Below are 14,374 nucleotides of genomic sequence, written 5' to 3'. Positions count from 1 at the left end.
AACTGTCAGTAAGGAAACGTCAATAGATTGGCATGCTTTATTCAGTCACATCTGGCTGTGCTGATCAACAGTTTTTGATGCTACTTTCCGGAAGAGTTGTTTCAGATTTTGAAAGGAGGCACACGAAAAATTTGTTTGAATTTGAAACCCCAGAGTCAATTACAGCTGACTCTAAATGAAGAGGCTGAATTTCTGCGTCTCACTTGTGACAGCACATTGAACATGCAACAAGTCCATGAGGTGTCAGCATTCTAGAGTAGCGTTTCCGAGGAGTATCCATGCTGAGTAAAACAAGCGTTTTGTTGCTATCGTCCTTTACAACGACCTACATGTGAGAGGTTGGATTTCCCATCCTCACAAAGATGAAGAAAACAAGAGGAACCGGCTGCACCTGAAAATGGCAATTTCCCTCTCCTGTGAACCTGACTGGATGGAGATCGTAAAGACCAAGTGGGCTCACCTGTTGCATTAAAGGTAAGCAAAAATAGTGTGTTGCGAAAGTCGGCAAGCATGGGTTGCGAAGGTCAGCCGGTTGGTAAAAGTGGGTCCCGGGAAAAGAAAGTTTGAAAAACACTGAACTAGAGAACAGACAATTTTAGATCTAATGAAGAAGGACTAATTAATAATATATTTATTTTTAAATAGAAATTTAGAGTACACACTTTGTTTTTCCAATCAAGGGCAATTTAGCATGGCCAATCCACCTACCATGCACATATTTTTGGGTTGTGGGGGTGAAACCCACAGGCAGGGGGAAATGTGTAAACTCCACACGGACAGCGACCCGGGGCCAGGATCAAACTCGGGTCCTCGGCACAATGTAAAATTAATTTTACATGATGTTTAAAAGTGATGTAATTCAAACTGAAGCCAGTGTTAAATTTGAACAATGGAAATTATGATGGGCAAATTGGCTGAGGTAGATTGAGAAAATAACTAAAAATTATGATACATAGGCAATGCACAGTCTTTAAATTATTATTATATAGTTTACAGCAATTATACATTCCTTTAAAATACTCAGGGAGTCCGGTAGCAATAGTTTTGTTGAGAATTTAGAGACAGTTTTGCCAGCACTTCAGGTTAGGGGCAACCATAGATTTAAGCCAGGGACATGGGATGGAAATTTTCGGAGATGGGAGGAGAAAGGAATTAGGACACTAAAAATTTGTTTCTTGGGAATCAGTTTGCAAGATTGAAGGAGCTGGGAGCGAAGTATGGGTTAGAGCAGGGGAAAATATTTAGATACATGCAGGTTTGAGACTTTGCCAGACAGGAGATACGGAGCTTCCCAGAAGAGCCAGATTCCACATTGCTGGAGGAGTTGACGACGACAGGGGGACTGGAGAAGGGGGTAGTATCGGTGGTTTACGGGCTATTTTGAAAGAGAAGCACTGCTGGAAGGGATCAAGGCAAAGGGGGAGTAAGAGTTGGGAGAGGGTATGAAGGAGGGGTTCTGGTGTGAGATGCTCCAGAGGGTGAACGCCTTCACCTCATGAGAGAGATTGGGGCTGATACAGCTGAAGGTGGCATATAGAGCACACCTTACAAGGGGGAGATAAGCTGGCTCTTTGAGGGGGTAGAAGATGTGTGTGAACATTGCGGGAGGGGGTGCAAACCACGTTCATGTGTTTTGGTCCTGTCCAAAGCCGGAGGATTACCGGAAGGAGGTTTTTAGGGTAATCCCTCAAGTGGTGCACGTGAAACTGGACCCGGGCCCTCGGGAGGCTATACTCGGGGCGTCGGACCAGCCGGGGTTGGAAATGGGTGCGGAGGCAGATGTTGTAGCCTTCGCCTCGTTGATCGTCCAAAGGCGGATCCTGTTGGGTGGAAATCAACCTCTCCAACCTGTTCCCTGGCGTGGCAGGGGGACCTGCTGGAATTCTTGACTCTTGAGAAGGTCAAATTTGAACCGAAGGGAAGGACGGAGGGGTTCTACAATTCATGGGCGTTATTCATTATGCACTTTTGAGAATTGGATCACATTGAACATTAGGGGGAGGGGGTGTACGTGTTAATGGTGACTATTGCCGATTCCTAGATTCCTTTTTGTCAGTTGTTTATGTTAACATGCGGGCTAATGTTTGGGGGTTTGGTGGGAGGATGGGATCGTTGTTATTGATATGGGGATTGACTTGCATTCGTTACTGGTTATTGCTTATTGTTGGGTGTTAAATTGGGGAGAAAATGGGAAAGAGCAGAATAATTTTTTTTTTCCAATTATACATCCCTTTAAGGCACAAAATCCCTAAAAGAAGTTAATCAACTGTGGCTAACAAAGGATGTTAAAGATTTTATAGGCCAATTAAAGTTGTCAGGAATAGCATTAAACACGAGGATTGGGAGGGTTTTAATACAGCAAAGGACCAAGGAGCTGATAAAGAACGGTGGAATAAAATATGAGGTAAACTAGCAAAAGAACTGTGAAAGCTTACCTAAAAAGGAAATGTTAGGTAAGACAAATATTGGTCCATTTCAGGCAGAGTCAGGAGAATTTATAATGGGGAATAGTGAAATGGCGAGAAGCAAAATTATTACTTTCTGCCTGTCTCCACTGAGAAAGACACAAAAAATCTTTCAGAATTTGAGATCCTAGGAACGAGCGACTAAGGATTGGTTAACAGGCAGAAAACAGTGTATAGGAATAAATGGCACTGGCAAGTTCATTCTCGCACTGGCGGACAGTGACTAGTGGGGTACCGCAGGGATCAGTACTTGGGCCCCAGGTGTTCACAATATATATTCATGATTTGGATGTGGAGACCAAATGTAGTATTTCCAAAGTTAGGTAGGAGAATGTTTGTTGTGAGGAAGATACAAAGCGGCATCAAGAGGATTTGGACAGACTTAGTGAGTGGGTAAGAACATGGCAAATGGAATATAACGTGGAAAAATGGTAGGAAGAACAGATGCACAGAGGATTTCTTTAATGGCAAGAGATTAGGAGATTAGATGTGAAAAAGGAACTGGATATCCTAGTCAATACATCACTGGAGGCTAACAACCAGATAGAGCAGGCAAGTAGGAAGGCTAATGGGATGTTGGTCTTTGTCACAATCGGATTTGAGTGCAAGAGTCGCAAAGTCTTGCTTCAATTGTATAGAACCGTGGTGAGACAGCATCTGGGAGTAGTGTGTTCAGTTTTGGTCCCCTTACCGTTGGAAGGACATTACTGCCATAGAGGGAGTGCAACAGAGGATCACCAGACTTGTTCCTGGGATGGCAGGATTGTCCTGTGAAGAGAGACTGGATTGAAGATTTGAAGATTGAGATCTCATTGAAAGCTGAGGAAGGGACAGACTAGATGCCGTTAATATTTTTCTCTTAATTGGGATTCTAGAACCTGGGGACAGAATTTCAAAATAAATGGGATGCCACTTAGGATAGAGATGAGGGAAATTATTTTTACTTGGGAGGATTCTGAATCTTTGGAATTCTCCATCCCAGAGGGCTGTGGAAGCACAGTCGTTTGCATATATTTAAAATAGAGATTCAGAAGATTTCTAAATACCAATGGCGTAAAGGGATATGGGATAGAGTGGGGGGGAAAAGATACAGAATTGGGTGATCAACCATGATCATACTGAATGGCAGAGCAGGCTTGATGGGCTGAATGGCTTACTCCTGCTCCTACAACTTTATGAATGACAAAGTAACAAGGGTCAGTTTATGTTCAACTATATACACTGGTCTTTTATACTTTCCACTCAATAGGAATTCACATTCAATGAAACCATAGTATATGAACGTTTACATGAACTCTACAATATGCTTATTAACTTATATTTCTCAAGTTTATAACAATAAATCTGATTATGGTTTTGAAGCAAAAGTAGTAAATATCGCACGCCAATAAAGTCCCACAAGTTCCGAAAGACATGCAGTTAGGTGAATTGGACATTTTGAATTCTCCCTCTGTGTACACCAACAGGCGCAGAAATGTGGCGACTACGGGCTTTTCACAGTAACTTCATTTCAGTGTTAATGTAAGACAATAAAGATTAATTAATTAATTAATTAATTAATTAATTAATTAATATGTTAAGAATCTACAACCACAACATGAATCAGCCTGTTCTCTCCAAATACTGGGGTACCTACTGCGCATTTCCAGTGTCTTGTGTGATTATTACTGGTTTCAACAATACAAACCACTGCCCAGTTTAATCCAAAATGAATCAAATGCCTCTCCAAGCAAAGTGAGCTAGCATGGTGTACAGTACCTCTACTCTAATTAGGTACAACTGGATCCAATGAATTTGTATCTGCACTGCAGTCTTTGCGCTAATGCACAAACTAAGCTGACTGGATTCACTCCAGATAAGATTATAAAAAGTAAATTCAAACCAGTTAGCAAACAAGAAATCCGCTTACCGTCTTCAAGAATTTAGGCCAACCATTAATTTTAAAAAGGTAGCATTTTCAGAGTGTTGCGAAATGGTTTGGACTGAAATAACTTTTACTAAAATGACTTATCATTTTTAAACTGTATATAAAACTAATTGAATTGTAGGGATATTAGTCTCCCAAAGTACACTGCTGACCATTTACTGAATATGGAGTTCAAGTTATTTTGGTGCAATGGAAAAATAGTTGACAATACCTATTAAAACATTTTTAAAATCTGGGAGCCTGGGAGAAAAAAAAAAAGAGGTTGAGCTGGGTACAAGGGCGAGGACCGGCTTTAAGTGAACTGGACTTCATATAGCTAGCATTTTTCCATTCATGCTTATAATTAAGCAATTTGCTGTTGCAAGCATTGAAGAACAATCATCTCAGCAAAACTTAGGGAATATTCTGTCTCCAAGTACTGTTTCTAAAAAGAAATTGTTAGCAATTCAGATGCTAGAGATAGCTCAAAGAAAAACTAAATTCATCACACTATTACCAAACATTTCGTATCACTACCAAAAGACATATTACAAACATGTCTAAAAGCAGCTGGAAATCTAAAATAAAAACAGAAAATACAGAAATATTCAACAGGTCCAGCTGTGTCTGTGGAGAGAGAAAGAGAGTTAACATTTTGGATCGGTGACATTTTCATTGCAAACTTGCCTGTCAAGTCAATAACAAAGCTTTCATGGCTCCTAATCAATATGGTATCCGTATATCTCAATTCTTACAGCCCAACACATTACCCTAAAACATAAATCTCACTAGCTGGATTTCTGCATTAAAAATTAAATCCACGCAACAAACAACATTGGTTTCCATCATTGCTGTTCATTTTTGGATATTTGCATCAAAAACAATGAAATACTAGTCTGAACAAATTATGAGGGCAGGCAATGCAAAAATTGAGTCAGTATCAGTCAGTCACATAATAATCAACATTAATTGTACGTTAAGTCAACTCCCTATGTCATAATTAAAGCACTAGCAGGTGACTCAAGTTAAATCAAAAAAACTGCTCACATTATTTATAATTTCTTCAATAGTATTTTTCTTTAAATTCAGTCAAGCCATTTCACAGCAACTGGAACTAACTGAACGCAATCCATCTTGGCAGACAAACATCCCTAGAGTTGACTAAATGAATGAATAATATGACTAGAATCTGCTCATGTTTATCTAACTATTGACACTATTTTAAACCATTTTACAAATCAAACTGCCCTTAGAAGTGGATCACAGCATCCCTGCTGGCTAAGCAGGTGGCTAAGCAAGTATACCGAGTTAGTAGCTGAGCTTTACAGAACAGAAAGGTCAGAGGTTTGCTATTTTTTAAAATATTTGCGCATGGATTGATGTGTCACTGACAAGACATTTGTTGTCCATCCCAAACTGCCCTTGAACTAAGTGGCTTTCTGGACCATTTTCAGAGGGCAGTTAAGAGTCAACCATATTTCCTTTCCCAAAAGGACATTTGTGAACCAGATAGGTTTTTATGACAATCAACAATAGTTGCCATGGTCATCATTACGGAGATTAGCTTTATATTCCAGATTTTGTTAACCTGTTGGATTTGGACCCATGTCCCCACAGCAATAGTCTGGGCCTCTGGATTACTGGTCCAGTGACACTACCATTACGCCACCTCCTCCCCACAAGGTAGCAGATTTCAACCAGGTTAACTACATTCAGACTCAGTACCCTAGGTTTGATAACAGACAGTGTCCTCATTTCTGATCTCACCTGAAAATATCACATGAATACAGACATATAGTGAGAAAAGACTGAGGCCATCAAGCCCACTCCAATAAATCTATATTTCCTTCCCAATAAATCAATAATGCGCCCACACAATTCATCCACTCTTGCCTCCTGAGACAAGCAATGTAAGAACTCTGGAAATCTCTTTCAGGTTTCACAATACAAGCAACAATGACTGCCTGTGAAACCCAGTGGTCATGCCAACACTCAACGTCAAGGCTTCTCTGAGTATATATTTTTTAAATGTATTAATTTTTACAGGATGTGGGCTTCATTGGCTAGGCCAGCATTTATTCCCATCGCTAATTGCGACTGCACTAAGTGTTTGACAGCAACCACTGAAATATATCCACCCAAGACTAATGGGTAAACAAATACACATCTGCAATGGAAACAAATAACATAACTTAAATGATAAACAGGCTTTTAATTCATGGACAAGACTGTGAAATAAGATTTTTTTTAAATAAAAAGATGCCCCTCACAATGCAAGTTTTAAGGATATTTAAAAAAATTAAATTAGGTTGATTTCTACAGCTAGCATATATTAAAATATGTAATCACATACTCCCTCAAGACAGGACATCTGGTAAAACAGCGAAGTATCAGAAAACAAAATGCCTATGGTGCTTTTTTAAGGCAGAAAGCCAATGCAATTCAAATTTTCAACTGGACATTTTTAATAATATTTTTTTTAATTTGTTCATGGGACGTGGGCGTTGCTGGGCCAGTAATTATTGCCCATCCCTAATTGCCCTTGAGGGGGCAGCTAAAGGTCAACCTCGTTGCTGTGGGTCTGGAGCCACATGTAGGGCACATCAGGTAAGGATGGCAGATTTCCTTCCCTAAAGGACATTTGTGAACCAGATGGGTGTTTACGACAATCGGAAATGGTTTCATGGTCATCATTAGACTTTAAATTCCAGATTTTTATTGAATTCAAATTTCACCATCTGTAGTGGCAGGATTCGAACCCTGATCCCCAGAGCAATACCCCAGATTTCTTGTTTATTAGTCCATTGGCAATACCACTACACCACTCCCCGCCCCCCCGACCCTCCCCCTCAACCCCCCATGTTAGCTGATAATATGAACAGGTCTCTCTCTTCTGGCAACATAATGCTACCAATGAGACAAATCTAAAATCTGTGCAAGTGTTACACTCAGTCAATGTTAGTCAAGCGAGCTATTAATAATCTTTATTATTGTCACAAGTAGTCTTACATTAATAGTGCAATTAAGTTACTGTGAAATCCCTGAGTTGCCACACTCTAGCGCCCGTTCTGGTACAGAGGGAAAATTCAGAAAAGCTAATTAACCTAACAAGTACGTCTTTCGGCACTTGTGGAAGGAAACCGGAGCACCCGGAGGAAACCCACACAGACACGGGGAGAACGTGCAGACTCCGCACTGACAGTGACCCCAACCCGGGACCCTGCCACTGTGAAGCAACAGTGCTAACCACTGTGCTGCCATGGCGCCCATACAAATAAATATCCTAATCAACGCTTATTCGTTAACCCACCACTACAAATGACTGGTTATCAGCCAGTTGCGATCAAAGTTCATAGACCTGAAATGTTAATCCTGTTTCTCTCCCTATGGATGCTGCCTGATGCTGCAATTCTAGCATCATATTTTTATTTCAGATTTCCACCTTTCGCAGTATTTTATTTTTGCTAACCACATTTTCTCACTGGCATCTGTGAAAACTGACTGTTTCATTTGCCTCAAAACAGTAAGTACAGTTCAACTTGTTTGCTGGTATAGAGGATTTGAACGGTGCTATATTAAGCAAATTATTTCGTAAACATTTTTAAAATAGTTATCTGCACAGCAATTGTTAAGTCACCTATTACATGTTTCACAGTGCCAGAAGTAGCAGATTTTTGATTTCCACCACTTCAAATGCCACATCATGACATTTCACTCCACAATGGGATGGTGAACATGAGCAGTTTTCCTATTCATCACATCAGGATTCAGATCAACACAAAATGTCTGCTTCCTAACAACTTCTAGTTTTAATATATAAAACACACAGGCACTTTGGTCATCACCAAGTGTAAACCTTTTTCAATTTTAAGAGCACAGTTCAGCTGAAGAGCTTTTCTTTTCGCAGAACTTTCAATACATATCAAGCTGCATGGACCCAACCTTATGAGGTCAGAAATAAGAGAAAAATATTAAATGCCGATTGCAAGAAAACTATAATGCAAACATGTTGCTGATAAAGTCAGGCTGGCCACAACAGGTGTGCCAAAATTTGAAGTGGCCCAAGCAACTACCCTTCTTCACTGCATATCTAATGCTTAATGTAAAAATGAATATATATTTCAGTATAAATTATTATTGAATCCAGTGTTATGATGTTCTAACATTTGAAATTTTGATCCTCAATTTCAGTAGCCTAAAGCTCCAATCAACTTTGAACATAATTCGTAATTGTAAACGGTTGAATAAACCACAGACATTGTAGACATGCAAACCTTTTCTAAAATTAAGAAAGCTTGACCAATGGTTAAGATCTATAGCCCAGATGACCACCAAGGGAGGAGATCAGCCAAATGGTGGTTAGGTAGTACCAAAATTGACACATTATAAATCAGATCTCAAAATTTTGACTGATAAATTTAGAACCCAAAACCACGAAAATGCACCTACCTTCTGTTTTTAACTTCGTCAACACAAAAATCAGGTAATTATTGAAGTCTGGATATTGATTAAGTTGCTCCAATTTCTTTTAAAAAAAGCTAAGGAAATATTTCACAACCAAGGAACTACAAATATTGGCCACCTTTGAAATAAAGTATGGCAGTTTCCCACATCAAATATAAATCAAATTGAAAGCGTCGTCTAATCTATTCAAAGTTAGTTTATCAAATCACCAAATCTGCAAAAACAGATGTAAGTTTATCGTTTAACTGAAACGAATAAAAGATCTCGTGGTAATTAAAACAGCTTATTGCAATATTCACCTCCCCCATCAACCAGTTTATACAACGTGAGGCGCATGGCGATGGTGTGTTAAGCATACCATTCGCGTTAAAGCACCATTTAAAAAAAGGTTCCGTAAAACTGCATACGCCACAGGCTTCACGTTCAGCCTGGTGGTAGTGCACTGTATCGGTAATAGTGAAACCAGTTTTTTTTTTTGAAAGACGCATACGAATATTTCAATTTAGAAAAATTGAGACACGTTTCCAAAGGGGGGTAAAGTGTCGCCCCTCAGTCTTTCCGTTTTCGGCGCGACCCCTAACTGCTTCATTCTTGCTCCTCTCGTCTCGAACACAATAAGGAACATTTTCCGGCCGTGCACGTTTCGATGAGCGATTTTAAGAAAAATAAGTCAGGCCGGCCGCTTTGAAAAGGATACTTGCTGAACCGATCTCTGGATAGCCGTGTCTGGAGACTGCGATTCCTTCAGTAGCTGCAGGATCTGCTGGAGCCCCTGCTCGTCGGGTTTCCACTCGAACTCCATCTTGGTTTGCTGCAACGAGATAGAGAGAGTCGGGTCAAACACCACCCACCACAAACACATTTAACTCACAGGGCTCACCATTAACGCCTGCTCTTGGCCCGCAAAGCAAAATTTAAACTCTCCTTAATTTCTTACAGACCTAATTGCACTTTACGGGTTTTGCGTTTTCTTCGCCCTCAATCAAACGTGACAACAATCCTACTGACACCGCACTGCCAAGGCCTAAAACAACAGACTCATGGCGAATTTTCAATCCAGTCAAACAACAGAACTGAAAGCCTCGCTCCCTCTCCGGGTCCTACTGCGCAACCGGTCATACGTCCAACCACAAGCCTGCAAATCTCCTTCTCTGGGTCCTAGAGTCACTTGCATTTCTAGAATTTGGGTTCATGGATGAAAAAGATTATATGAACCAGCAAGAGAAAAAAATGTTAGAAAACGGCTTTGTTGGCGTGGATTGTTTCACGTAAATAGAAGAAAAATCAACACTCGTAGTTCTGTGTAGACAGTAAGGTACAGAGTAACAACTGAGCATTCATTGTTGGTCCTCCATCAGAAAATGTTGCTTTGACTGCATCATCCATCAACAGAATTCCCACAAATAAATTAAAAATTCCTATTACACATTTTTGTCCCGTTTATTCCCACCCTCGTGCTTAGGTGCAATCTGACTACACACATCCTTCCAATATCTTCAAGTCGCAGAATTTCACATTTAGCACATGATGTTTCCGCCAGTTTTCTTGTCCGATTCCTTCCATCACCAGTTCCGTATGTGACATTTGTTTTTGAATTGTTTGTCCACTATTAAATATTTGATTCAGCCACAGTTCCTTGTAGAACATTTACTGTCTTAACGTTCAATTTCCGACTTGCCCCATTAATCTTCACCTTAATCTTTACCTTAAATTTGTCTTTTCAAAATCAAATGCACTGATCAGTGGAATAGTTAATCAAATTTGACTTCAAAGTATTTTGAACACATTTATCTTAAAGCCCCAGTTTATTCAGTATCTATTACGGAAGCGCCAAATCTGGCAGAGTTATGAAACTACCACCAATTGTCACAAAACCCCATTTGGTTCACTGTCATTTAGGAAGGAAATCTCCATCCTTACCTGGTCTGGCCTACGTAAAGCTGCAGACCCACAGCAATGTGGTTGACTCTTAGCTACTCTCAAGATTAATCTGGGATAGACAACAAATGCTAGCCTTACCAGTGACATCCACATCCCAAGAACGAATAAATAAAATCTCCTTCAAATGTTCTGCAGTGTCTTAGCATTCTTCATGAGGATATTCAAAACTGAACATAGCATTCTCACTGTGCCTTACTCAGCACTATCTTTTTGTTTTTGAACTCTACCATGATTTATAAAACATAATGTGGAAATGTCGGCGTTGGACTGGGGTGAGCACAGTAAGAAGTCTTACAACACCAGGTTAAAGTCCAACAGGTTTGTTTCAAACACGAGCTTTCGGAGCGCATTCACCTGAGGAAGGAGCTGCGCTCCGAAAGCTCGTGTTTGAAACAAACCCGTTGGACTTTAACCTGGTGTTATAAAACATAGAATCCCTTACCCCGTTATAGCTCTTTCGACCGGTTCTTCTACTTTTAACTATTTACTTATTAAAAATAAATTTAGAGTGCCCAATTCATTGTTTCCAATTAAGGGGCAATTTAGCGTGGCCAATCCTCCTAGCCTGCACATCTTTGAGTTGTGAGGGCGAAATCCACGCAATGGTAGCAGTGCTGCTTCACAGCTCGAGGGTCCCAAGTTCGATTCCCGGCTTGGGTCACTGTCTGCGTGGAGTCTACACGTTCTCCCCGTGTCTGCATGGGTTTCCTCCGGGTGCTCTGGTTTCCTCCCACAAGTCCCGAAAGACGTGATGTTAGGTAATTTGGATATTCTGAATTCTCCCTCGCCGGACTGTGGTGACTAGGGGCTTTTCACAGTAACTTCATTGCGGTGTTAATGTAAGCATACTTGCGACAATAAATATTAACACAGGGAGAATGTGCAAACTCTACACGGACAGTGACCCAGAGCCTAGATCAAACCTGGGACCTCGAAGCCATGAGGCAGCAGTGCTAACCACTGCACCAACATGCTGATCCTCTTAAATATTTACTTACCTGAAGCTTATAGGTACGATTCTCCAGAAAGATTTCAAAGCGTTGTAGCGAGCAGGAATTGCCGCGAGCTTCCCGGTGCTCGGCCCAGTAAGGCCGGCAACGCTATTCAACGTTAATTGGTTCACTTAACAAGGCCTCATGGGCTTCTCGCTGCAAATGAAGGCTCACCAGCCAATTCACCTGCACTGCGCTTAAGCTGCACTTCTTCAGCCAACTTCCAGTTTCCTCCCACAGTTCAAAGACGTGCAGGTTAGGTGGATTGGCCACGATAAGTTGCCCTTAGTGACTGAAAAGGTTAGGAGGGGTTATTGGGTTACGAGTATAGGGTGGAAGTGAGGGTTTAAGTGGGTCGGTGCAGACTCGATGGGCCGAATGGTCTCCTTCTGCACTGTATGTTCTATGTTCTAAGAGCTCACAACAATGGCGCTGTGGAGACCAGCCCCAAGATTCGGGGACGCTGACCTGGGGAGGCTGCTAGATGCCTTGGAGGCCAGGAGGGATTTCCTGATACCCGAGGGTCCAGGAGGGTCAGCCATAGGGCAGCCAGTGCTACCTGGGATGAGGTGGCGGCAGCTGTGAGCGCCAGGAGTGTGACCAGGAATACAAGCCTCCAGTGCAGGAAGTCAATGACCTACACCAGCAGCACAAGTGAGTAGACACCAACGCACCCCCACCCCAACATCTGTCTGCCCCCACGGGAGCATCCACCACTCCACCCCCCCCCCCCCCCCCCCAGCCTTCCCTTCAGCCCCCCTCCCCCAATCCTTAACCACACGTGTGGCCGAAGACAGAGTGGTCACCCACGCGGAGGCTGGCGGATGCTACAGAGGTAAGAAACCACCAGGCTCCACCTGGGGGACCTGTCAAACGCGAGCTGTTATTGCCTACTGACCCATCCCTTCCATTGACCACATGTCCATTCTCCCACGGGTCCTCCAACCGGCGGCGACAGCCGATACCGGGCAGCACCCTCTCCAGCCTCTCAGAAGACCACCTCAGAGGAAAGCTCCAAGGATGCCACCGTAATAGTCGCGGCACAGCTGGCATCCCCACCCTCCACCAGTGCAGGTCACACAACTCGGTGGGAAATGTAAGTCTTCTGGGGCACAATCTGGTGAGCACCACACTGCTGCTGGTGCACCTCAGGTGGAGGCAGGAACCTCCAGGTGAGACAGCAGTTTGAGGTCTGCTGGATACCAAGACACAGCTGGGTCCCAGCCTGATGTTTAGCCTGTGGAACTGTGGAGCCTCCCGGAGCTGAGGGAGAAATTCGGGAGCGGCCGGGACATTCAGAGGGAGATGTCAGTGACACTCCAGCAGATCCGTAGCCGCTTGGAGGAGTCCCAGAGCCTATGCGCGCAAAGGATGTTGCCAGCATTACGTGGCACCGAGATCAACACTGCTGGGGTGGTGACCGCAGTGGAGAGTCTGGTGCACAACGTTGGCTCCAGTAGTGAAGGTGTCCAAGGTTTCGCGCAGTCGGTGACGGCTATGGCTGAGGGTCTCGACAGTCCGCCTCGCCGGGGAATGTTACCCAGTACCAGGTGGACCTTGATGAAGATCTGTGGGACATGTCTCAGATGGGAGCGGCTGAGGCGCTGTGGAGATAGTCCCAGTCACAGGTGAGCATTGCCGAGGCACTGCAGAGCATGTCCCAGTCACAGAGGAGCATTGCCAAGGGTGTCGGCAGGATGGTGCGGACCATGGGGAACTGCCAGGGCTAGCAGTGCCAGATGATGCAGGGGCAGCCGGGGCTCGAACCAGCTGCCCGTCCGTCCCAAGGTAAACCTCAGGAGGGAGGAGGTTGGCAACCCTGACCTGTGGCCATCAGCTCCCCAGAGATCCACCCCTCTGATGAGGCCGCGTCTTGCAGCCAGCACACAGGACAGTGCAGCACAGCTGTGCATGTGCCATCGACAAGTGCGCAGGGGCCCTCTGGCCCCACAGCATGTCCACCAGGGGCATCGAAGGCCACGGGACGTGGTAAGCTGCTGGCTGCCTCACCTCTGATGTGCATCCTGGGGATAAACCTCCACGTTTAATAGAGCTAGGAATGCCAAGCACATCGAGGATCACTGGGGGAGTGGGACAGCACCATCGGGAGTGTGGGGAATTGTATTACACATGAAACACCTTTGTGCACAACCAGTATGATGACTCTGTCACTTTCATCCGCAATGCGAGCCAACATCCGAACCCTTAGCCCATCTCTCCAGGCATCTCCTTCCTCGGGCACACCGTGTGCATGTGACGGGTGTGAACGAGCACTCAGCAGATAGGCAGGAGTCAGACTATGGCATAGATTGAGAAGCACCGGCGCTCAGCTCTCAGCGGGTTATCATCACCCCCCTACCCTCGACATTGACCCGCGGCGGTGCTGACATATGAAAAAAAATGAAAATGAAAATCGCTTATTGTCACGAGTAGGCTTCAAATGAAGTTACTGTGAAAAGCCCCTAGTTTCCACATTCCGGCGCCTGTTCGGGGAGGCTGTTACGGGAATCGAACCGTGCTGCTGGCCTGCTTTCAAAGCCAGCGATTTAGCTGTGTGCTAAACAGCCCCTATTGCTAAACAGCCCCTAGACCCAACACCCTGGAGT

The 14,374-nt window shown here is 43.5% G+C and overlaps 1 protein-coding gene across 1 annotated transcript in view; it reads right to left on the bottom strand.

Annotated features, from left to right (window-relative positions):
* The window catches only part of tnpo1 (transportin 1), a 212,440-nt gene that overhangs the window by 154,581 nt on the left and 43,485 nt on the right, over positions 1-14,374 (bottom strand). The window contains 2 exon segments of the mRNA XM_038805431.1: positions 8,821-8,896; positions 9,533-9,646. Of these exon segments, the coding sequence (XP_038661359.1) occupies positions 8,821-8,896; positions 9,533-9,646 (190 nt within the window).

This window comes from Scyliorhinus canicula, chromosome 8 (genome assembly GCF_902713615.1).
Source record: "Scyliorhinus canicula chromosome 8, sScyCan1.1, whole genome shotgun sequence".
Classification (NCBI taxonomy): domain Eukaryota; kingdom Metazoa; phylum Chordata; class Chondrichthyes; order Carcharhiniformes; family Scyliorhinidae; genus Scyliorhinus; species Scyliorhinus canicula.
The sequence above is the reverse complement of the archived record's forward strand: the minus strand, read 5'-3'. Positions and strand labels throughout refer to the sequence as shown.